Source organism: Prinia subflava, chromosome 4 (genome assembly GCF_021018805.1).
Source record: "Prinia subflava isolate CZ2003 ecotype Zambia chromosome 4, Cam_Psub_1.2, whole genome shotgun sequence".
Classification (NCBI taxonomy): domain Eukaryota; kingdom Metazoa; phylum Chordata; class Aves; order Passeriformes; family Cisticolidae; genus Prinia; species Prinia subflava.
Window position 1 is genome coordinate 26988977 of NC_086250.1, and position 17729 is coordinate 27006705.

Consider the following 17729-nt stretch of genomic DNA (forward strand, 5'->3'; position numbering starts at 1 on the left):
CTGAATATTTGTCTTTGGTGTGATAAACATTGTGCTGGCTCCAGCAGAAATTTGGCTTACCTGATGTAGAAGAAAAATGCCATTTTTAAGAAGCAGGCAGTTATTTTGATTGAAACTTCTGTACTTCTCAGTGATGATTACTGCATGTTGTGGGATTCTATCAAATGAAAAAAACAATTGAAGTTCAGATTGATTCGAGATAATTTGAAAGAACTTACAAATTGCAGACTTTTAGTTTTCATATTGTTAGTCTGACTGCAAGGTGAACTTAAGTCAAATTCCACTTAAAATTTGCTTTTAAACTTCACTGATCAATTTTCATATCTGTGCAGTTAATTTTGGTTTGGAAACACATAGTATATCGTCATATATGTGTAGATGGTTTTCGGGTTTTTTAAAATTTGTCCAAGCTATGCTTGGAAGAAAGGAAGGTGCTTTAAAAAAAAAACAAAAACACAAAACCAAAACCAAAACCAAAACCAAAAACAAAACCAAAAACAAAACACAAAACAAACAAACAAACAAAAACCCAAAAAACCCCCACCAAAACCAAAAGTATATATGTCTCCTTCATCTGTGCAGATTTATTCTTTGCTTATGAGTACTGAAGCTGTCCCAATTACTTTGAATTCTGGCCCCCATGTATTCTTTGAGAAGATTTTAATAGCCTAGTGCCTTCTTTTCCATACAAAATCTTGAAGAAAATTCAGTTATTTGTTAACTGGGCTAGAAAGAGGCCAGTATATATGTCCCATGTGGTGGTTGACTACCTGTTCATTGAAGAGTTCCTTGAAAATACCTAATGCATGTCATTTATTCCCACCACCCTCATCAGCCTTCTTTCATTTAAGTTGGTGGGGATAGAAGGAATAATTGACTAACTTAATTTCAAATGCTAAAAACAATATAATTTTCAAGGAAACATATTTCAGGAGTGACCATCTTTACTTTTTTTTTTTACTGTGCTTCTTTATAATAGGTGCTTCCATAAAAATGCTTTCAGGAAACAAGCATTGTCTAAATACTTGACATTTTGTCTTTGTATCTTCATGAGATTTTTGCAAGCTAATTAAAAACGAAAAAACAACCTACATAAAATTATATTGTGCATACAAAAAAGTCCTTTTTGGGAACAATTGTAATTTAAAAGTCTCATCAAGAGTTTCTGGTTTTACTATCTGTGGTCATTTGAATGGCTTCTTTCTTTTCCCCCGTTCTCTGTCTGCCATCCCTTCTTCTCTCACTTTCCTATTTTTACAAGAAAAAAGTGTTTGCTCACTTTTAATCAGAGAAGTAATTATAATGTTTTCATGGTAATTTCTCATTATTTTAACAATAAAATCTAGAAAAAGAAAGAAATCGTCTGCAGGGTTTTTTCTGGTATATCTCTTACAGTGCTGTCTGATATGTTGTGCTGCTAGTTATGCTTGTTTGCTTTTAGAAAGAGAGCAAAATTGACTTGTTTTAAATTTCTCAGGAGATCATGATCGTCTGATTTCCAATTTATTTCAAATGAAGAATATGCTAATTAAAATAATCATAGTATTGTTTCTGCAATTATTTGTTACTTATGATTGACATAACAAAGTACTTCACTCTCATTTCTCTTGGGTATGTTTGGTAAGTTAGACGACTTGCTGTATCTCTTCACCTTGCTTTTTCAAGGAACTTCCCTGTTGATGGAGATTCTTCCCATCTATACGTCTACAAAACAAGATTTCCATGATCTATTGTCTCCTCAGGTGAAATGTAAGCACACTTACTTAAAGAGCAGAAATACATAAATGATAGGAAGATCAGATCTGCCTGGTTTGAGGTTTACCTTAGTTCACAGGTAAACATAATTATTGATGATATCAAGCGTAATATAATAAATTAGATCAGAATGAAGCAATAACAACATTCTAGGCCTGCCTTGCTTTACATGTATCTGGTTTAAGGCCCCAATGAACTTGTTACCACTTGTCTTGAAGCATTGTAGATGAGAAGTAAATAATTCATGATCAAAAAAGGTGTTTTCTAAATCTAAAGTATTTAATTACATAGGAAGTTTCATTTACTTATTAAAGATGTGCCAATGACTGGATCAGGTTCTTCTGTAAAGAAGAGTTTTCTACCATCTATTATTCCTAGTATTCTGATCAGACTGTTAGCTGAACAGAATCTGGCCTTTAAATTATGGGACTAGAATGGTATCATTCCCACAAATATTTTCTGATCCCTTAAACAGAGTTTCTGTTTTCCTATTTACAGTTCCTGGACTCGTAAACAAACTTATGTATGTATTCCTACTGGTCTGGAGGATATTTTTGAAAGCTGTACCATCTTGATAAATTAGTCCTCTTTATTTGACCTTGCTAATATTTATTATCCTCATGCACAATACTATCCCTACTCAAGAAAATATTATTCTTAGTAGATGTAGCATACTTGAAAAGCAGGGCTGTTTGGTGCCTTTGGGGGATATCTGCCTGCTGTGTTTCAGAGAGAACAGTTGACCCTTTCTCTGCAGAGAATAACATCCTTTCATGAATGTCAGAATTCTGTGAAAGCAGCTGAAGGTGTGACCAACACCTGTGGGTCATTGCACTTCTTTTGTAGAGTGTTCCCAGATATGGCTTCAGCAGAAGGGTTTCTGTGAGAACTTTTAATCCGTCTCAAGTAAAATAAACCATTTTACACTTAGCTCTGGCCCTGGAGCTGCTCAGTTATACCTTCTGTTTGAAGAGCAGCAGGGTGAGTGGTAATGTACTCTGTTGCCACAGCTATTCAGTAGATGAAACTCTGCCCTCTAACTCTTATATGATCCTAACAGAAGCTAAATGATTCAGCATTTCTATGTGTAGCATTTGTGTTGCATGACTTTCCAGCTTGTTGTGTAAGAGGGGTTTTAATTACACCATACTGTGCCTCTCAGTCTCTGTGGGAGCTTCTGTCTTGCCACTAGTTGATGATTCATACAGGTTTTCATAATAATATATTTGGTTTTTTGGCCGTCTTTGTGTAGTAAGAGATCTCTGTAAAGTATCATTTGTGGTGGAGCATGAACATTTGTAATAGTCTTTCACTGCTCTTCCATGTCTGAGCACTGTAGTCTAATGCTCCTTTTAACCATATCCAAAACTGAGCAAGTGCTTTTCTGCATCCTAGTAGCTTAATAAAGCTACACATTGACTGCTAACCGTGACTGCTGCTCTCCTAGCAGTCATAGTTAATTTAAAGCAGGTTAATTCCGCGTTCCAAGTGCACATATGTTTCCAAAATATCCTAAACTGATATCTGGTGTCAGCCAACATTTCATGCTCTGTGGCAGTCAGGTGATCTGTCATCTTAACTTGATGGCTATTTTGGTAGAAGTATCAACAATCATTACTTAAAATAGTAGCAAGTTTTCAGTTCCTATTTAAAGTAAGCATATGTAAGTCATCTGAAGTGGGTATATGCACCCATGAAATTATTTATTCTACAGTAAGGGATTCTTTGAGATGTTTTGTATACATCTACCCTCAGTATTCCTTATTTGCTGCCCTTTGACCTCTAAGAAAAAATTCAAGTGCCAAACCAGATGTCTAGACCAACTTGGATACTACAAATGCTGTTTCTGACCTCTTGCTGCTTCACCAGAAAGAAAAGGGGTTCCAAGTTGTGTGTCACACCTGTCAGCCTTTGCAGTCACTTTGGATACCCTATAGTGTCCAAAATGGCCATACATGTCTGCATTTAGCCACCTGAATCTCTGACCTTCTTTTCACATCTTCTTTTAAGCATCCTGTGTGTAATACTGATTTTAAAGTAAATACAGTTACTTGTGAAAAGTAAACAACTTTTAGAGATATTAAATATGCCCAGAAAGTTATTGTTCTAAGCTAAATTCTTTTGCACATATTTGTGTAGATTTTTTTAAGAACATTTTTTTAAAAATACTTTTCAAAAGAATTTTAATGGTTATCCTCTGACATTTGCAACCGCTAAATAAATCATTAGGAGAAAATAAATCCAGTTAATTTGTTTTTTATTCTCTTATTTTGCCCAATCAGTATTTATAACTAGAAGATGTGGTGAGCTGCAAGCTTACTAAAAGACTGATTTTTTGTGATTAGTTTCAATACAGTCACATGTAAGCAATTATGTAAAATTTCAGTGAATGTTCCACATAGAGTTGAAAATCTGAATGTAATTTTCCATGACTGTGTATGTACATACATCTAGAACTGAAATTTCATTCTAGTTTTTAGTTATTAGTGTTTGTACACTTTTTATCCCCTCGACTTAACAAGATATTTAGTCAAAACTGAAAGAAGCCATTTGGGGTAGGGGGCCTTTATTTTACATTATTTCTTATGAAAACACCAATGCCATTCTTTCTGGATTTGAAACATAAGTTGAAAAAGAGCATAGATAATCTTGTATGTGGAATGATGAAAGAGACAAGCTGAAGTATCTTAAAAATACTGCTCTGCTCAGAAATATCTTCTATACGGAGGTTAGAAAAGAGAAGTGTATGGTCAGTGCAAATGACAGAACATACACTTTGTTTGCTTTCTGGTCTTGTCTCATGCTGGCGGAAACTGAGTTGTTGCTAGGGCAAATCATTCCTTTTAAATGAAATTGTTGTGCAATGTCTCCTTGTAAAACAGTCTTCTGAGAATCATCCACTGTTTTTTACAGTTCCTTTTGCCCTGAATATTAGTAAGTTTTGTTCCCACTTGGTGGAGGAATTTGTCATTCCTTCTTTGCATGTGATGTGTGAAATACCAGGAGTGGAACATGTAACAGGTTTTTTTTACAGTCTTCAGCAAAAGGATGTGGTTTCAAGAGCTCATCTGTCGCATTGATATTGCATTGCACTGATTTTGGTTGTTAAGTGTCACCAAGTTGTCCTCTTGTATTTCTCTGCCCTGCTGTACTACGTTGTCAAATTAACATGTACTTTCTGAGCACAGCAACAACCCACTCAACTGCTTTCTGCTGATAAAAAGATCCCCACAGGATCTCTGTGTGATCTCTCCGCAGAATTACATTTTACATCCATTGGCATTCAACTCTCAGAATTTCTTAAGAAACATTCACTGAAAGTTACAAACACACACTGAGAGGATTTCTTTTTACTTTTGCTGCATGGCAGAGCTGAAACATTCCAGCAGAATTTTAGCTTGAATGTGAGTGTCAAATTCATCCAGTATTTCACCTGATGTTAACCATTATTTTATGTCTGATACCTTTAGTCCATAAAAATGTTAACATGTTATTTTTCTGAAGAATCCTTGTTTTCATGGGCAGGCATAAGGCGGAATTTTGTGCTGTAAAATGTGATGGGTCATGAGAGCCTGTCTGTCTTTAAGATGTCTAGGAACCATGCCTTATATAGTCACATAGAAAGAAATCCTCATGGAAACAGCATTATGGAGGTGGCAGCTGCAGCTCTTTATTTTTGTCTGCGTTGAATTTTGCAGTAAAATGTTAACCCTTTATGTGATTGTGAAAATTACATTTATATCCTCCTCAAACACAGAATATACATGTATCAAAAAAAAAAATCTGCAGATGTACAGAAGAGACAAAACCGCTCAATAAGAGATAAAATTAACTGTTTGTACCAGATTACACTGCTATTGCTGTAAATTTGGGCAAGGACTACATTTAGGCATTATAATGTGGTTGGAATTAGCAGTAATAACTGCCTAATATCCTTCCTCACCCAAAGCTTTTTTCTTTGCTGGCAGGCAATGTTCAGAAAGCTCCATATAGAGATATCTTTCCCAGAAAATCTTTCTCACCTTTCCCATTCCCGATGGGTCATTGTGAAATGGATGAGGACAGTGAAATTATGAAGGTAGAGACAATGAGGCAATAAAACCCCTCAGTACAGAGTTAAGTGCAGACTGCGACGCTAAGGGGTGAATTGGCAGTTTTGTAAGAGCAAACTCCCAACCCACAGAGAGGCTCACTCTGATTTCTAAGGGAATGGGTTTTGAGAAGCTGGCAGTGTTGGAACCTGGGCACAGAGCCTGGAGACCATCAACAGCCAACCACTTTCTGGTGGTTTCTCCAGATTTAGGAATAAGGAGAATAAGGAGAATAAGGAGAATAAGGAGAATAAGAAACTGCAATCTGGATGGACACTATTGCTCCTCTTCTGCGTTGGTGCTGGTGACAGTAGAAGCCCACAGTCTTCATTACTTGCTTAGTAATCTTGTTGTTCTATCTCCCAGTAAAAGTATAACCTGTACTTGAGTGAGAAAACATTGCTCTGCCTCATCTAAGATATCTGCAGCCAAAGTGCTGCCATCAAGGATCTGCAGATTGGTCAGAGCACAGTGTTGTTTGCTATGTGAAATAATGCCTTCCTGAATATTGCTACTTCTGTTTTCAAATTCTATGAATTTTCTGTCTTACACCTTTTCTTGCTGATCATCCCTTTTTTTATCACTTTGGCAATACAACTGATATCCTCTCTACTGAGGGTATTCTAGTGCCTGCAAAACAATCTTTACTATGCAAATATGCTTACCCATCCTTCTATAAGAGGGTAGTTTCCAAATATTACTCAGTTCTGACTGTTGGTTTTAGAAGTCAACTGAATGTGAGGAAAAGGGAGTTGAGAATACATTTTTGAGCAGATATTACACATGTGCAAAGTGTAATGCTAAAAACATCTTTCTGGATCAAACGAAGACAAAACTTGAATAGAATAATCATGTCACAATACAGTTGTTACCATAGCTATAAAACAATTTTCTAGTGGATTTTTATTTTACATTAGAAATTTTGTGCCATGGCAACAGCAATGCCTGTTAAAGATCTAACTCTGTCATTATAATTTTTCTATTACAGCTCTATTCATTAGTGTTATTAACAACTGTTATTCTCCTGAATGTACTTTAGTTTGGAACATGAAATCTCTTGAGATACAAATGTGAATAAGACAATTTCCAATTTTACATGAATACAAAATTCACAGTATTCAGTATGCTTCTGATTTTCTTGATGTGCTCTGCAGTCTTGGAGTCAGAATCAGGAAAAAATATCTGTTTGATGAAGCATCTGTAAATTATAACTCTCAAATCCTGAAAGTGAGAAATGGTATTCTGTAGTGTTCTATATATGTACCACAAGTGAAGCAACTGTGCTGGGGTGCATCAGTGTGAAAATAAATAGCTGATTGAATTGCAATCTGCTGCCTAAATACCAGTTTGGTTGTATATAAACTGGTGATAATAGCAATATGTATCTGTGGCTTTGAGATTATGGCATAACTGAATTTATTTGTAGTTCCAAATGTAAATGTTTTCCTTGTAACACAGATATGGCAGTATCACAGTGATTTTTAGAAGTAATCCGCTCAGATGGATAGGCTGTACGTGCACTAAAGTTCTGTAGAAATGACATCTGTTTATGTTTTGGTATTTATGATACTAGCTACAAGTAAAAAGATAAAGTGGTAAGAAAAGCAGTATCCGGTAAGGAAGCAAGATCTCTTTCTGTTAGGGTTCTTTTTTAATTACAAAAATAAATGTACTTGCAAAAAGAAAAAAAATACTTATAAGCTGAATGCTTCTCTCCACTGGGATTGAGTCCAAGAGCTTGAACTTCTCCTGTTCCCTTGTATTCCCACCCTCTTTATCTTAAAGTTCCTTCTCACAACATTTACTCAAATGCCTGTGAGAAGAAAAACTTGGCATCATTAAATGACTGTTCACTGAGTAGAGACCTATGTAATGCAATTGTTTATATAAATTCTTAGTGCCAGTTAGTTTGGTTGCAATAATAAGAACAACAATAAGAAATAAAAATATGAATTAATAAAAGATTCAATAGCATGGGATATTTTCAATACACAGCAATATTCAAAATAAGAATTATTTTGATATGTTTAAAACCAGAAAATAATATATAAAATATCACATTTTGTGCATTACTACCAAGCCTCAGGAGAAATATTGATTTCAGTATCACTTTTCTTGAAGTTTATGACAGAAATGTGCAACAATAAAAAAAAATCTTTCTCAGAGATGGGGAATTATTAAAAGCTAGGATTTAATTTTTTATAAAGTTTCCTATTTTAGCAAGGGTATAATAGTGGTATTATCCTGTGTAAAGCTTTTCATTCTTTAAATTCTTGAGCTGAAGATCTTGGATATTCCCATGAACAATGATTCTGCATTTTTAGATAATGGTTTGAAGAAGTTATTTAACATCTTATGTTTCAGGTCTTAGGTCAACAAATACTAACTTGGAATAAGAAAGAAAAATGTGCTCTAGAAAATTATTTTATGATTATCTGTGGTATGGTTTATTTTTTTTCCTTCTATGATTTCTTTAGAATATGACAGGGTGTGCTAGGCTACTTACCTATTTGGAGCAGTACCATTGTCCATCTCTACGCTCTTCATATTTGCTGAACTTAAAAAGTATTAAACATTAACTACATTAAGAAACTAAAATAATAATACAAGTCGGTATTCAAAGAGCATTAACCTTAACAGTTATCAGTTCAAAAGCCAGAAGATCCAGAATTATAATTGGCTCATTAAACTGTTGGATATCTGGAGGATTTCTAGTGCATCCTCCTGTTTGGAGCAGGACTGTCATCATGAGATCAGATGTCTTTTCCTAACCAGGTCTTGAAAGTGCCCAAGGGTGCAGATGGCACCACTCTGGATAACCTGTCTTAGGGCTGCAGTGCAGTATGCAATGCTGCTTGCTTCTTAGCCTTCGTCATGATCACATGGAATTTTTTTTTTCCTGACAGCCCCAGTCTTTTTTCTTACCTGGTATAGATGTGGTTTGCATTGCTCAGCATCATGAGGTGAAGAAGGCATAGCTATGAGATCTTTGCTTACTTTGTCACATAATTAATGAAGCTCTTATTGAAAGTGAAAAATATCAAAGAGAAGAAGTAACAGCTGAGGCAGCTGACAGCAACAGAGAGAATACTCTGTCTCAGCCAGAGCTTTTGTTACTCTGGTCAAGACAGACCAAAGCTTATCCAAGTAGCCATTAACTGTGTTCTTGGTTTTTGAGTGACGAATTTGACACATTAGAGGTCTACTATTTTTTGATCTACTGAAATGAATAGTAAACAGGCTTCAAAAACATTCTGTGTTAAAAAATGTTTAATATGCTCAACAAAGAAAATCTTAAGGAGTCTCAAATCAGATGCCCAAACAGTTGAATGTTTTCAGCACTGTATCCTTGTGCCTTATCCCCCATTTTTCAAATTAGTGTAATATCACATTACAGTCTCACCTTAGAAGGATAGATGAGTTCATATTTGTGTACCTCTTAGATAATGGACATCATAAAAATTGAAGAAGCTGTTAAAGATCTTGATATTCAAAGAAGAATTTAGATGCTGTGCAATAAATAGGTAATAAGACCACTCTTACTGAACAAAAAGAATATAAATCCCTGGAGATATTTTAAAAATGTGAAGACGTGACACTTAGGGACATGGATTGGTGGTGGTGGTGGACTTGGCAGTGCTGGTTTAACAGTTGGACTTGATGATCTTAGAGGCCTTTTCCAAACTGAACAGTTATATGATACAATGAAAATGTTGAGGAGCTTCTTCATTAAGCAAACTTCTTTCTGAACACTAAGTGAAATACACAGTATTTTTGAAAACTCATTGTGAGCTTATAAAAAGTGAAATAGAGTACTTGCTAACACATAAGAAGACTAATGGTTACACAAGCAATCTTTGTTTTAATTTTTCCCGACTTTTATAAAGTATTTGTGTGGGTATTTTAAAGATGAAAGTTATATCTAAAGTAGAATATATATACTTATGTGTATGCAGTACAGTAACTTGAGAAAGATCATGCTGGAGAAAGCTCATACAATACATTTGGAATCTTTGAATACATGGTAAACTGCTGTCACATTGACCATCAAAACAACCAGAATTAATGTTTTGATATGCTGTCACTGCAACACTGCTAGAAAGTAAGAGACACACACTCTAGTGGTCATTACATGTATTTATTTGCCACAGGGGAGTTGAGGTTCTCAGTAAGAACTTACTTTGTTTACAGCAGTAAATTCAGCAAAATCAGGGCATGAGATGCCACTGGTGCTTGGCAGTTTGTACTCTTAAACTGTTTGGGTTTTGCCAGTCTTTGGCCAATACTGAATAGACCCACTTAGAAGCTGCCCAGGCACAGTGCAGGTTTTAGCTGAGACCAGGGACTGTTCCCACCAATTGCTTGGATGGGCCAGCTCTGTCTTGAGAAGGAGGAGAGTTTAACTTGACATGAGCCTATTAATTTCTTCAGATGCTAATAGCTGTTGGCCAATACTATTTAGTAACATAGATGTAGCAAAGCTAATAATGAAATTGCAATCCGGGCTCTGTAAGCTTTTCTTTTTCCTGACTTATTCCTCCTTGTTTACTTTGTTCTGACAAAAATATTTATGTTTTCAATGAATTCAATACACAGCTATAGGATACCTGTCTGTAGCATCAAAATAGGATTCAGTTAATGACTGAGATATATAAATGTGGGTATCTGAACACAAACTGATTGCTGTCTCCCATAAGTCACTGGCAGTGTAGTTAACCCAGTTAACAGAGTACAGGGAGTGATAGGTTCCATTTATTTTATTAATCTGATCTCTGACTATGGTGGGAGCTAACATGCTTCTTAACCATGTAGAAAACTGAGGGGTCTTAATCTGGAGCAGAATCTCAGCTACTGAGTTTTTCATGTAAAGCAAAACCACCAAAGTTAGTAATTATTTGCATAATTTATTCCTCATTTTGAATTCACCTTCAAAATTGCAGATCTATGTATAAATCAGCAACTTTATATTTATTCCAGAAATCAGAGAATGCCCCATGTCCTCCTTTTCCCCTGAATCTTTCCCCTAAACCAAATTCTTCTGGGTTTCTTGATCCCTTAAGCTCTGTCCTACATTTAACCTTTCTCCATAACACCGCACATCTTTTTGGTTGCAAAATGTCTGAAGTGTATATTCTAGTCAGTTGTTTCTCAAAGAAGAAAAGTGTATTTTCTTAGGTTCTTAGAATTTTATCATATATAGAAAAACATTTAATTTTATATATTAAGCTGCTGACTAGTAAAAGAGTTGATGAAGTTTTGAAGTACTCACCAAAGTCTTTCTTCTGTTATTCATAAAGTCAAGCACTGCTTTCTTTTAGAAAGGTTATTTTGAGATTTGATTGTTTTGGTTTTTTTTGCCAGCAGATATTTTAGTTAATTGGAGAAAACTGTTCAATATCTTTGCACATTATGCCATGACACTATGATTGATTTTTTTGTGGTAGCTACTGCTATGCACACAGTCCTACTCTTGGAGTTGATCTAGAACATACAAGTTCTAGAAAGAATGAGATTGATTTATCTGTAATGAAATAGTTATAGAGATGTGACCATTAGTAGGGACAGTTATTCTGACTAGAACATGCTGACTTAATGCCGTGTTGATAGAGGGATGTTAACCACACCAACAGTTTGAGTGAGGCAGTGCAGGCCTCCTTTTTTTTTCCCCTCCTAATTCTTTCAACAACAAGTGTAAAAAAGAGCTGTAAAATTTTAATAATCCATTTTAAACCTTGCCAAAGAAGTGCACTTTTCTGTGGTTGCTTTTTGTGTGTATGTATGTGCTAAGTTACATATAAAACGTGTTTGATAAGACTTGATTTTGTGTTCTTTTTTCCCAATGGTTACTATTATTATTCTCAAAAGTTCCCAAAAATATAAACAACGCTCAGATCTATTTCTTAGAGACTGTCAGTAAAAAGGCATCATAGTGTATGTAAATTCACTATTATTATAATGGCTATAAAAAGAAAAATTACTAAGAATACTCCTGACAATTATGGTTCTTCATGTATTTTACCACCTACAAACTAACTACCTAATTCATCATACTAAACTGTGTAATTTTTGCACATTTCAACTCAATAGCAAATTAAAAGAGACATCATCAAATTGATGGAATAGCAACGGCCTATTTTATCTTAGAAATTTGTTTTTTCCTGGAATTTATATATGGCACTGTTGCCTGTTCTTCAACCAGCAGACCTTTTAGTCATGATAAAATATGTTTAAGATTTTTTTAAGAGAATAATAATTCAGTTCATAACATAATTGTCTTTTGTTTCTTTGCATAAGAACATGCCAAGAAGCATTAAAAACTAATTTTGAGGGGAGTAAGAATTTTGTTGTTTGCACTCTTTTATCACCCTTTTATATTTACAAGGTACTCTCTTATTTCAGATCAACGTAGCCAGGGTGAAACATCCACTGAAAGTGAGCTTCTTGAGGGACACCCTGCTGAGCAGTTTGCAGGTTTACTTCATGGATCATCACCTGCATGTGACCCACCTGAAAATCCTCTCCAGCTGTACAGCAAAATAAACCTGTGCAGTGGGCCACTGGAGAAAAGCGTTTTGAGCAAGAGCGCAGCGCAGCAGATACAGCTACAGAAAGAAAGCAGCTCTGATCATCCTGTTAAGAAAAAAAAGCCACCAATTGTAAACAGAACCATATTTCATACCAAAAATAAACCAGCAGAAAATCATACTCTGGTTGGCACGCCACGGATAAGTGAACAATGGGTTATTACCACTGGGGGATTTGTGGAGCGAGCATGCACGCTAGGCAGAATACGATCTTTACCAAAGACCTTGCTGGAAATGCATTTGTGCAAAAATGTTTCCAAATCTGATTCTAATCTTATCACCCATCCACCAAGTGATAAAAAAGCAAGAAGCAATTGGAGTGAACCCACACCAAAGCCACAGTGTTCCAAAGGGAATTCAGAGAGAACACCTTCCTTCACATCTGAATGGGAAGAAGTAAGTTTTTTTCATTTTTTAAGTGCTGTGGCCTTGTGAAGACTGTTACTGTTACTGTTTTCAGTTTCAGAGACAAAATAAAAAGTGAATCTTCCACACTGCAAAGCCTCAGAGAGAATGTCACAGTGTACTGCATGGGAGTTTGACAGCTGGCACAAAATACAAGGCATTTCTGTTCAAATGCTGCCCACTCAATAAAGTCTATTGTTTCCCTAGCGAATGAAGCTAACCAGAAGTAATTCTGCCGTTTTCTGTGGCACTGACATTATTGTCTACTAAAGCCTTCACTGCTGACAATAATAATATTGATAAAATCCTTAGTAACTGTGCCTATTGTTTAAATATTTGCTAATTATTTCCACCATGGCAGTGCCCATCAGCAAGAGACAGGAGAAAATGGCAGCAATAGAGAGTTGACTGGGCATTCTGCAAACCCTCCTTATGTATTGCATCCTCTAACTGTTATGTACCTGTGTACAAAATGCATGGCACATACCTGGCTGCCGTGTGAAGTGGGAATACTCTTATAGCTGCAATGAACTCAGGACTACTAACAGAAATTTCCACACTGAATTTGCAGTGCACGTGCTTGCTCATATGAGAGACTTTATTTTAGGTTTAGAATTCAATTTAAATTAATTTTCAGACACGTTATGTTTAACTTTTTTTTCCTGTGCTGAATTTCAAGAATGTAAATGTTCTTCGTAGACACAGAAGTACCCATCTCACTGAGGTAAATTAAGACTGTGAAATGTTTAGATCTTTACTGCTCCTACTGAGAAGTGAGAATTTCTCTTTAAAACTACTATGATGGGGAAATGCATCTATCTCCTGGGTGGTATTGTGTTCAGAAAGAACCCAGAGTTTGATTATTTGGTTGGTTATTTTTCTAGGAAAATGTTTCAAGCTAGCCTAAATGTCTTGTTTGATAGGGCATTTTAAGGCACTTTTCATTGTAAAGGAGATACTCTCTCAGTGGAGATGTACTAAGGATATCAGGTTTTTATCTTTACAACTTAGATATATTATTGTAAAATCCTGATTAGAGTCAGGTCTAGGTTTGCTATTCTACATGGTCATCAAGGGTAAAATGTGCCATATATATAGTATGAATAGTCAACCTGCAGATTCTGCCATAATTGCCAGACTTTCTGCTGTCACCAATGACTAATACATACTTTTCCTGCTAGTCCTAGTATTAAGCTTAGTAAAGTGTATTTCTCTTTGCCTACCTTCTTGGTCCACAGCAACCTTTTGATTCACTATTTGATTTGTCCTATTCTTACAGAAAGTAAAATAGAGTGGTTTTGACCTAGTAAGTTCAATGTGCAAACATGCAAGTAAGTTTTGGGATCAGTGCAGTGCTGTTTCACAGAGAATATTGTTCTGGGGTAGGTGGGAACATAACTGTGTTTCATACCTATTTAGTGCCCTTGGGACAAATGGAAAAAAAAGGGGGCTGGGAAATTCTCTGGAAATATTAATTAAACAATTGATTTAATTGTGTGTATTTAAAATACTTTAGAACATACAAGATAATATTTTTTATTCATTAATATTACTGCTCAAATAAACCACTGTGGTCATACCTAGATAACCAGAGCCATCAATGTATAGGGAACTCTACCATGGAAAAAGAAATACTAGTCCCAAGCTTTACTTTTGGCTAGCCTACAAATATTGCAAAATAAAAATCAAAGTGGAGAAATAAACTGTCTACCTTTGATTTATGCATTTTTACAATTTCAGTTGTTGTTTTCCTAATGAGAGTAATAATACCATAAATCTATGCATGAAAACTAAAATAAAATACTGAAGATGAGATCCCTCAATTGTTTCACTGTTCTCTCTTTTTTAGATTGATAAAATCATGAGTTCAATAGATGCTGGAATTAATACTGGACTGGGGGAGATGAAAGATCACACTGCAAGTAAGGAAAAACAAGCAACTATTATTTAATTTTGACTTAATTGTCCACAGGGAAACTGTGGGTGAGACATTGCTAAGTAACCCACTGTGTTGAAATCATCTGTAGATATTTGAATAAACATGAACAGAACCTCTGTTGTTTACTGTTAAAGATGCCATAGGCCTGGTGTCCTGGAGCTGTTACTATAAATAGCATCTTGGAATCATTAATGTTGTTTTGAAATCTTACCAAAAACCACTCCATTAATGTCTTTGTATTGAAGCCCTTCTTCTAGGGGTGTGTTTTACAATCTTTTTCAGATAAAGTTTTGTTTGGAATGATGGAACTCTGCATATATATAATCTAATAACTGCTGACACTTTTTAAAGTATTATATAATGCTGCTTCGAAGAAATATTTGGCACAGGGCTGAAAATGTTGCTGACAGACAATGACTGGTGTTAGCAATGATGGGAAAATTTGAAAACCTCCACTCCCATGGAGAATTCTAAGAACACTGTGCCATGCCTAGCCTGTTGATCTGTCAGCATAAACCTGTGCAACTATGCTGATAAGAATTTTTAAACCATTTTATTATGTCTTCTCCCTAACTCATGGAGGGAAAACTGACTTGCATGTCCGAATAATTTAGTTCAGAGGCAAAGCTGTGTTAACTCAGCTGCACTGGTAAAAATTGCATTGGGTTTATATATAGGGCAGGATGTTATGTACCTTATCACTTAAAATTTGGAAAAGGATATATTTGAACAACTGTCCATTTCATGGAGCATTACATATATACAGGATGAAACTGTGTCTTATCCATTAAGTATAATTGACACAGCTATTTTAACAGTAGCTTAGAGTGAAAAGGGGATCCAAGATAAAGAGTAAATAACTGATTTGAATGCAAATATAATTGCAGATAAAACAAGCAGACTCAGCTAATTTTTTTTCTAGAAAGAGTAAGGGGTAATATTATGAGAAGTGCTAGGCGTGTTGTTCTGTTGCAGCCTGTTCTTTCTGCAACTTGCAGTGTTGGAAAACAGAACTGTTCATGGACAAACTCTACATTAGGAGATAATGAATAATTTCTGAAGATGCTATAAATAATTCAGGATTTTCTGTTTCTTATATTTTATCGTGGTGGTTGTGCTGGGTCTGCTGGAGATGGAGTTTCCTTTCCCAGAGCAGCCTTCATAGTTCCTTGCATTGGTAGCTGGAAAGATGTTCACCTGTCAATCACTCTGGTGCTCACTGGCACCAAGGCTGCCTCTCCAACATTCCACCCTCACCAGCAGGAGAGGGTAGGCAATATCTTGGGAGGGGACATACCCAAGGAGAGCTGACTCAGGGCTGAAGGGAATATTCCATACCAGACAGGCTGTTCAGCAATAAAAGCTAAGAAAAAGGAAGGGAAGGCTGGATATCACCAGCTGATAGGAAGTAGAGAATAAATTTTTTGTTTTCCTTTGGTTTCTCACAGGCCTTTTCTTTTGCTGTATTAAACTGCCTTTATCTTGACCCAAGGTTTTTTCTGTCTTGTTTTCTCTGGGTATCCTGCCAGGGTCAGCTTCCCACAGTAGCACACAGGCACCAAAGACAAAGTCGGGTGTGGGGTAAGAAGCTGCAGAGCAAGCATGAGCTATGAAATGGAGACAGTAACAGTGTATGTTTGAAAATTTCCGTAACTTAGTGATGTGCAAATATTACTCTGTTCCTATGACTGACCACTACTTATCATTTTCTAGTTTTTTTAAGATCAGAAAATGCCTCATGACTCTGTCATCAGCCATTTTGTGCTTCTACTACATATCTTATTTTTCATGACATAGAAATATGGCATTTGGTGTTTCAACTCTTGCAGCGGACAGAAGATCTACTCTTTTCTTTGCTTCTTTTCCTAGAGTGGACGGACACTGAGTCCTAACTTACTTTCTATTCAGTGTGCAGCTTTCTGAACATCAACATTTTATTAATTTCCTGCCAACTCCTTAATGGTCTTTAGCTAGTTTAGGATGATAATTTGATTTTGCTCGTAATTTAGACGTCAAGCTATGTTCAATCAAAATACAGCTATCTTTCCTTAAATTTTATCAGTTTTGCTTTACAAGCAGCTTGCAATAAAGACATGTCTTTCTACTATAGACCTGAACACATGCAACTTCACATGTATGTCTTCCACTTTTCAATCCTTTTGGCCATTTTCAGATTCAAACACAATTTAAGACAGCAAAACAAAGGGAACTATTATTGAATCAAATGCATTACATGCATCAAACATGTTATACTTCAAGTATATTCTTTTTTATTGTCTAAATAATAACCAAGTAATAGGTTATCTAGGAGGAAATAGGGAGTTCTTATTTCTCACTGCTAGCAGGCTTCTCCTTAAACATAACACAGCCAAAGGTAAAGATCTGGCTTATGCTTTGGAATAAAAATTAAGTAGTATGGTATCAGATAATACAATTTTGAAATACTTTATCCGTTTATTTATAACTGCAAGGAATTTTAGTTTTTGCTTGAATGTATGTGGAAGAAGCTTATCCAGTAAAGCTTAAAATAATATTTTTAATGTTCAGAGTGTATAAGGCAAATTTCTACTGTTGAGCTGCAAGCATCTAGATTATTGAGCACTGTATTCAGGACACTTCATTTGTCTAATAACTTTTTAGCAACAAAATTCCTTTTTAATAACAAAATTCCTGATAATACCAAAGAGTAAATGGAGCTTCCTATGGAATCCTTCATTTTAGTGTTTGCTTAGTCCTGTACTTCATATTATACTTCAGTGTTTTCATGAACTGTTAATGAAAGCAAAAATATGTAAAATTCAAACACAAATACTCTGTCAAATATGAACATAAAGAGCTTTTTGTACTACATAGTATCTCACTCTCAGTGAAAAATATTTGGTATGACATATGAAATATGTCATATGCTCTTAATTATATAGCTATATTTAAAATTAGACAATGATGACATCTTGT

The 17729-nt window shown here is 35.5% G+C and overlaps 1 protein-coding gene across 6 annotated transcripts in view; it reads left to right on the plus strand.

The window, feature by feature from the left end:
* The window catches only part of ANKS1B (ankyrin repeat and sterile alpha motif domain containing 1B), a 422022-nt gene that overhangs the window by 196476 nt on the left and 207817 nt on the right, over positions 1 to 17729 (plus strand). For all 6 annotated transcript variants that reach the window (XM_063396248.1, XM_063396245.1, XM_063396246.1 and 3 more), the window contains exons 13-14: positions 12246 to 12826; positions 14685 to 14757. In XM_063396248.1, the coding sequence (XP_063252318.1) occupies positions 12246 to 12826; positions 14685 to 14757 (654 nt within the window). The remainder of the gene's footprint in view (positions 1 to 12245; positions 12827 to 14684; positions 14758 to 17729) is intronic.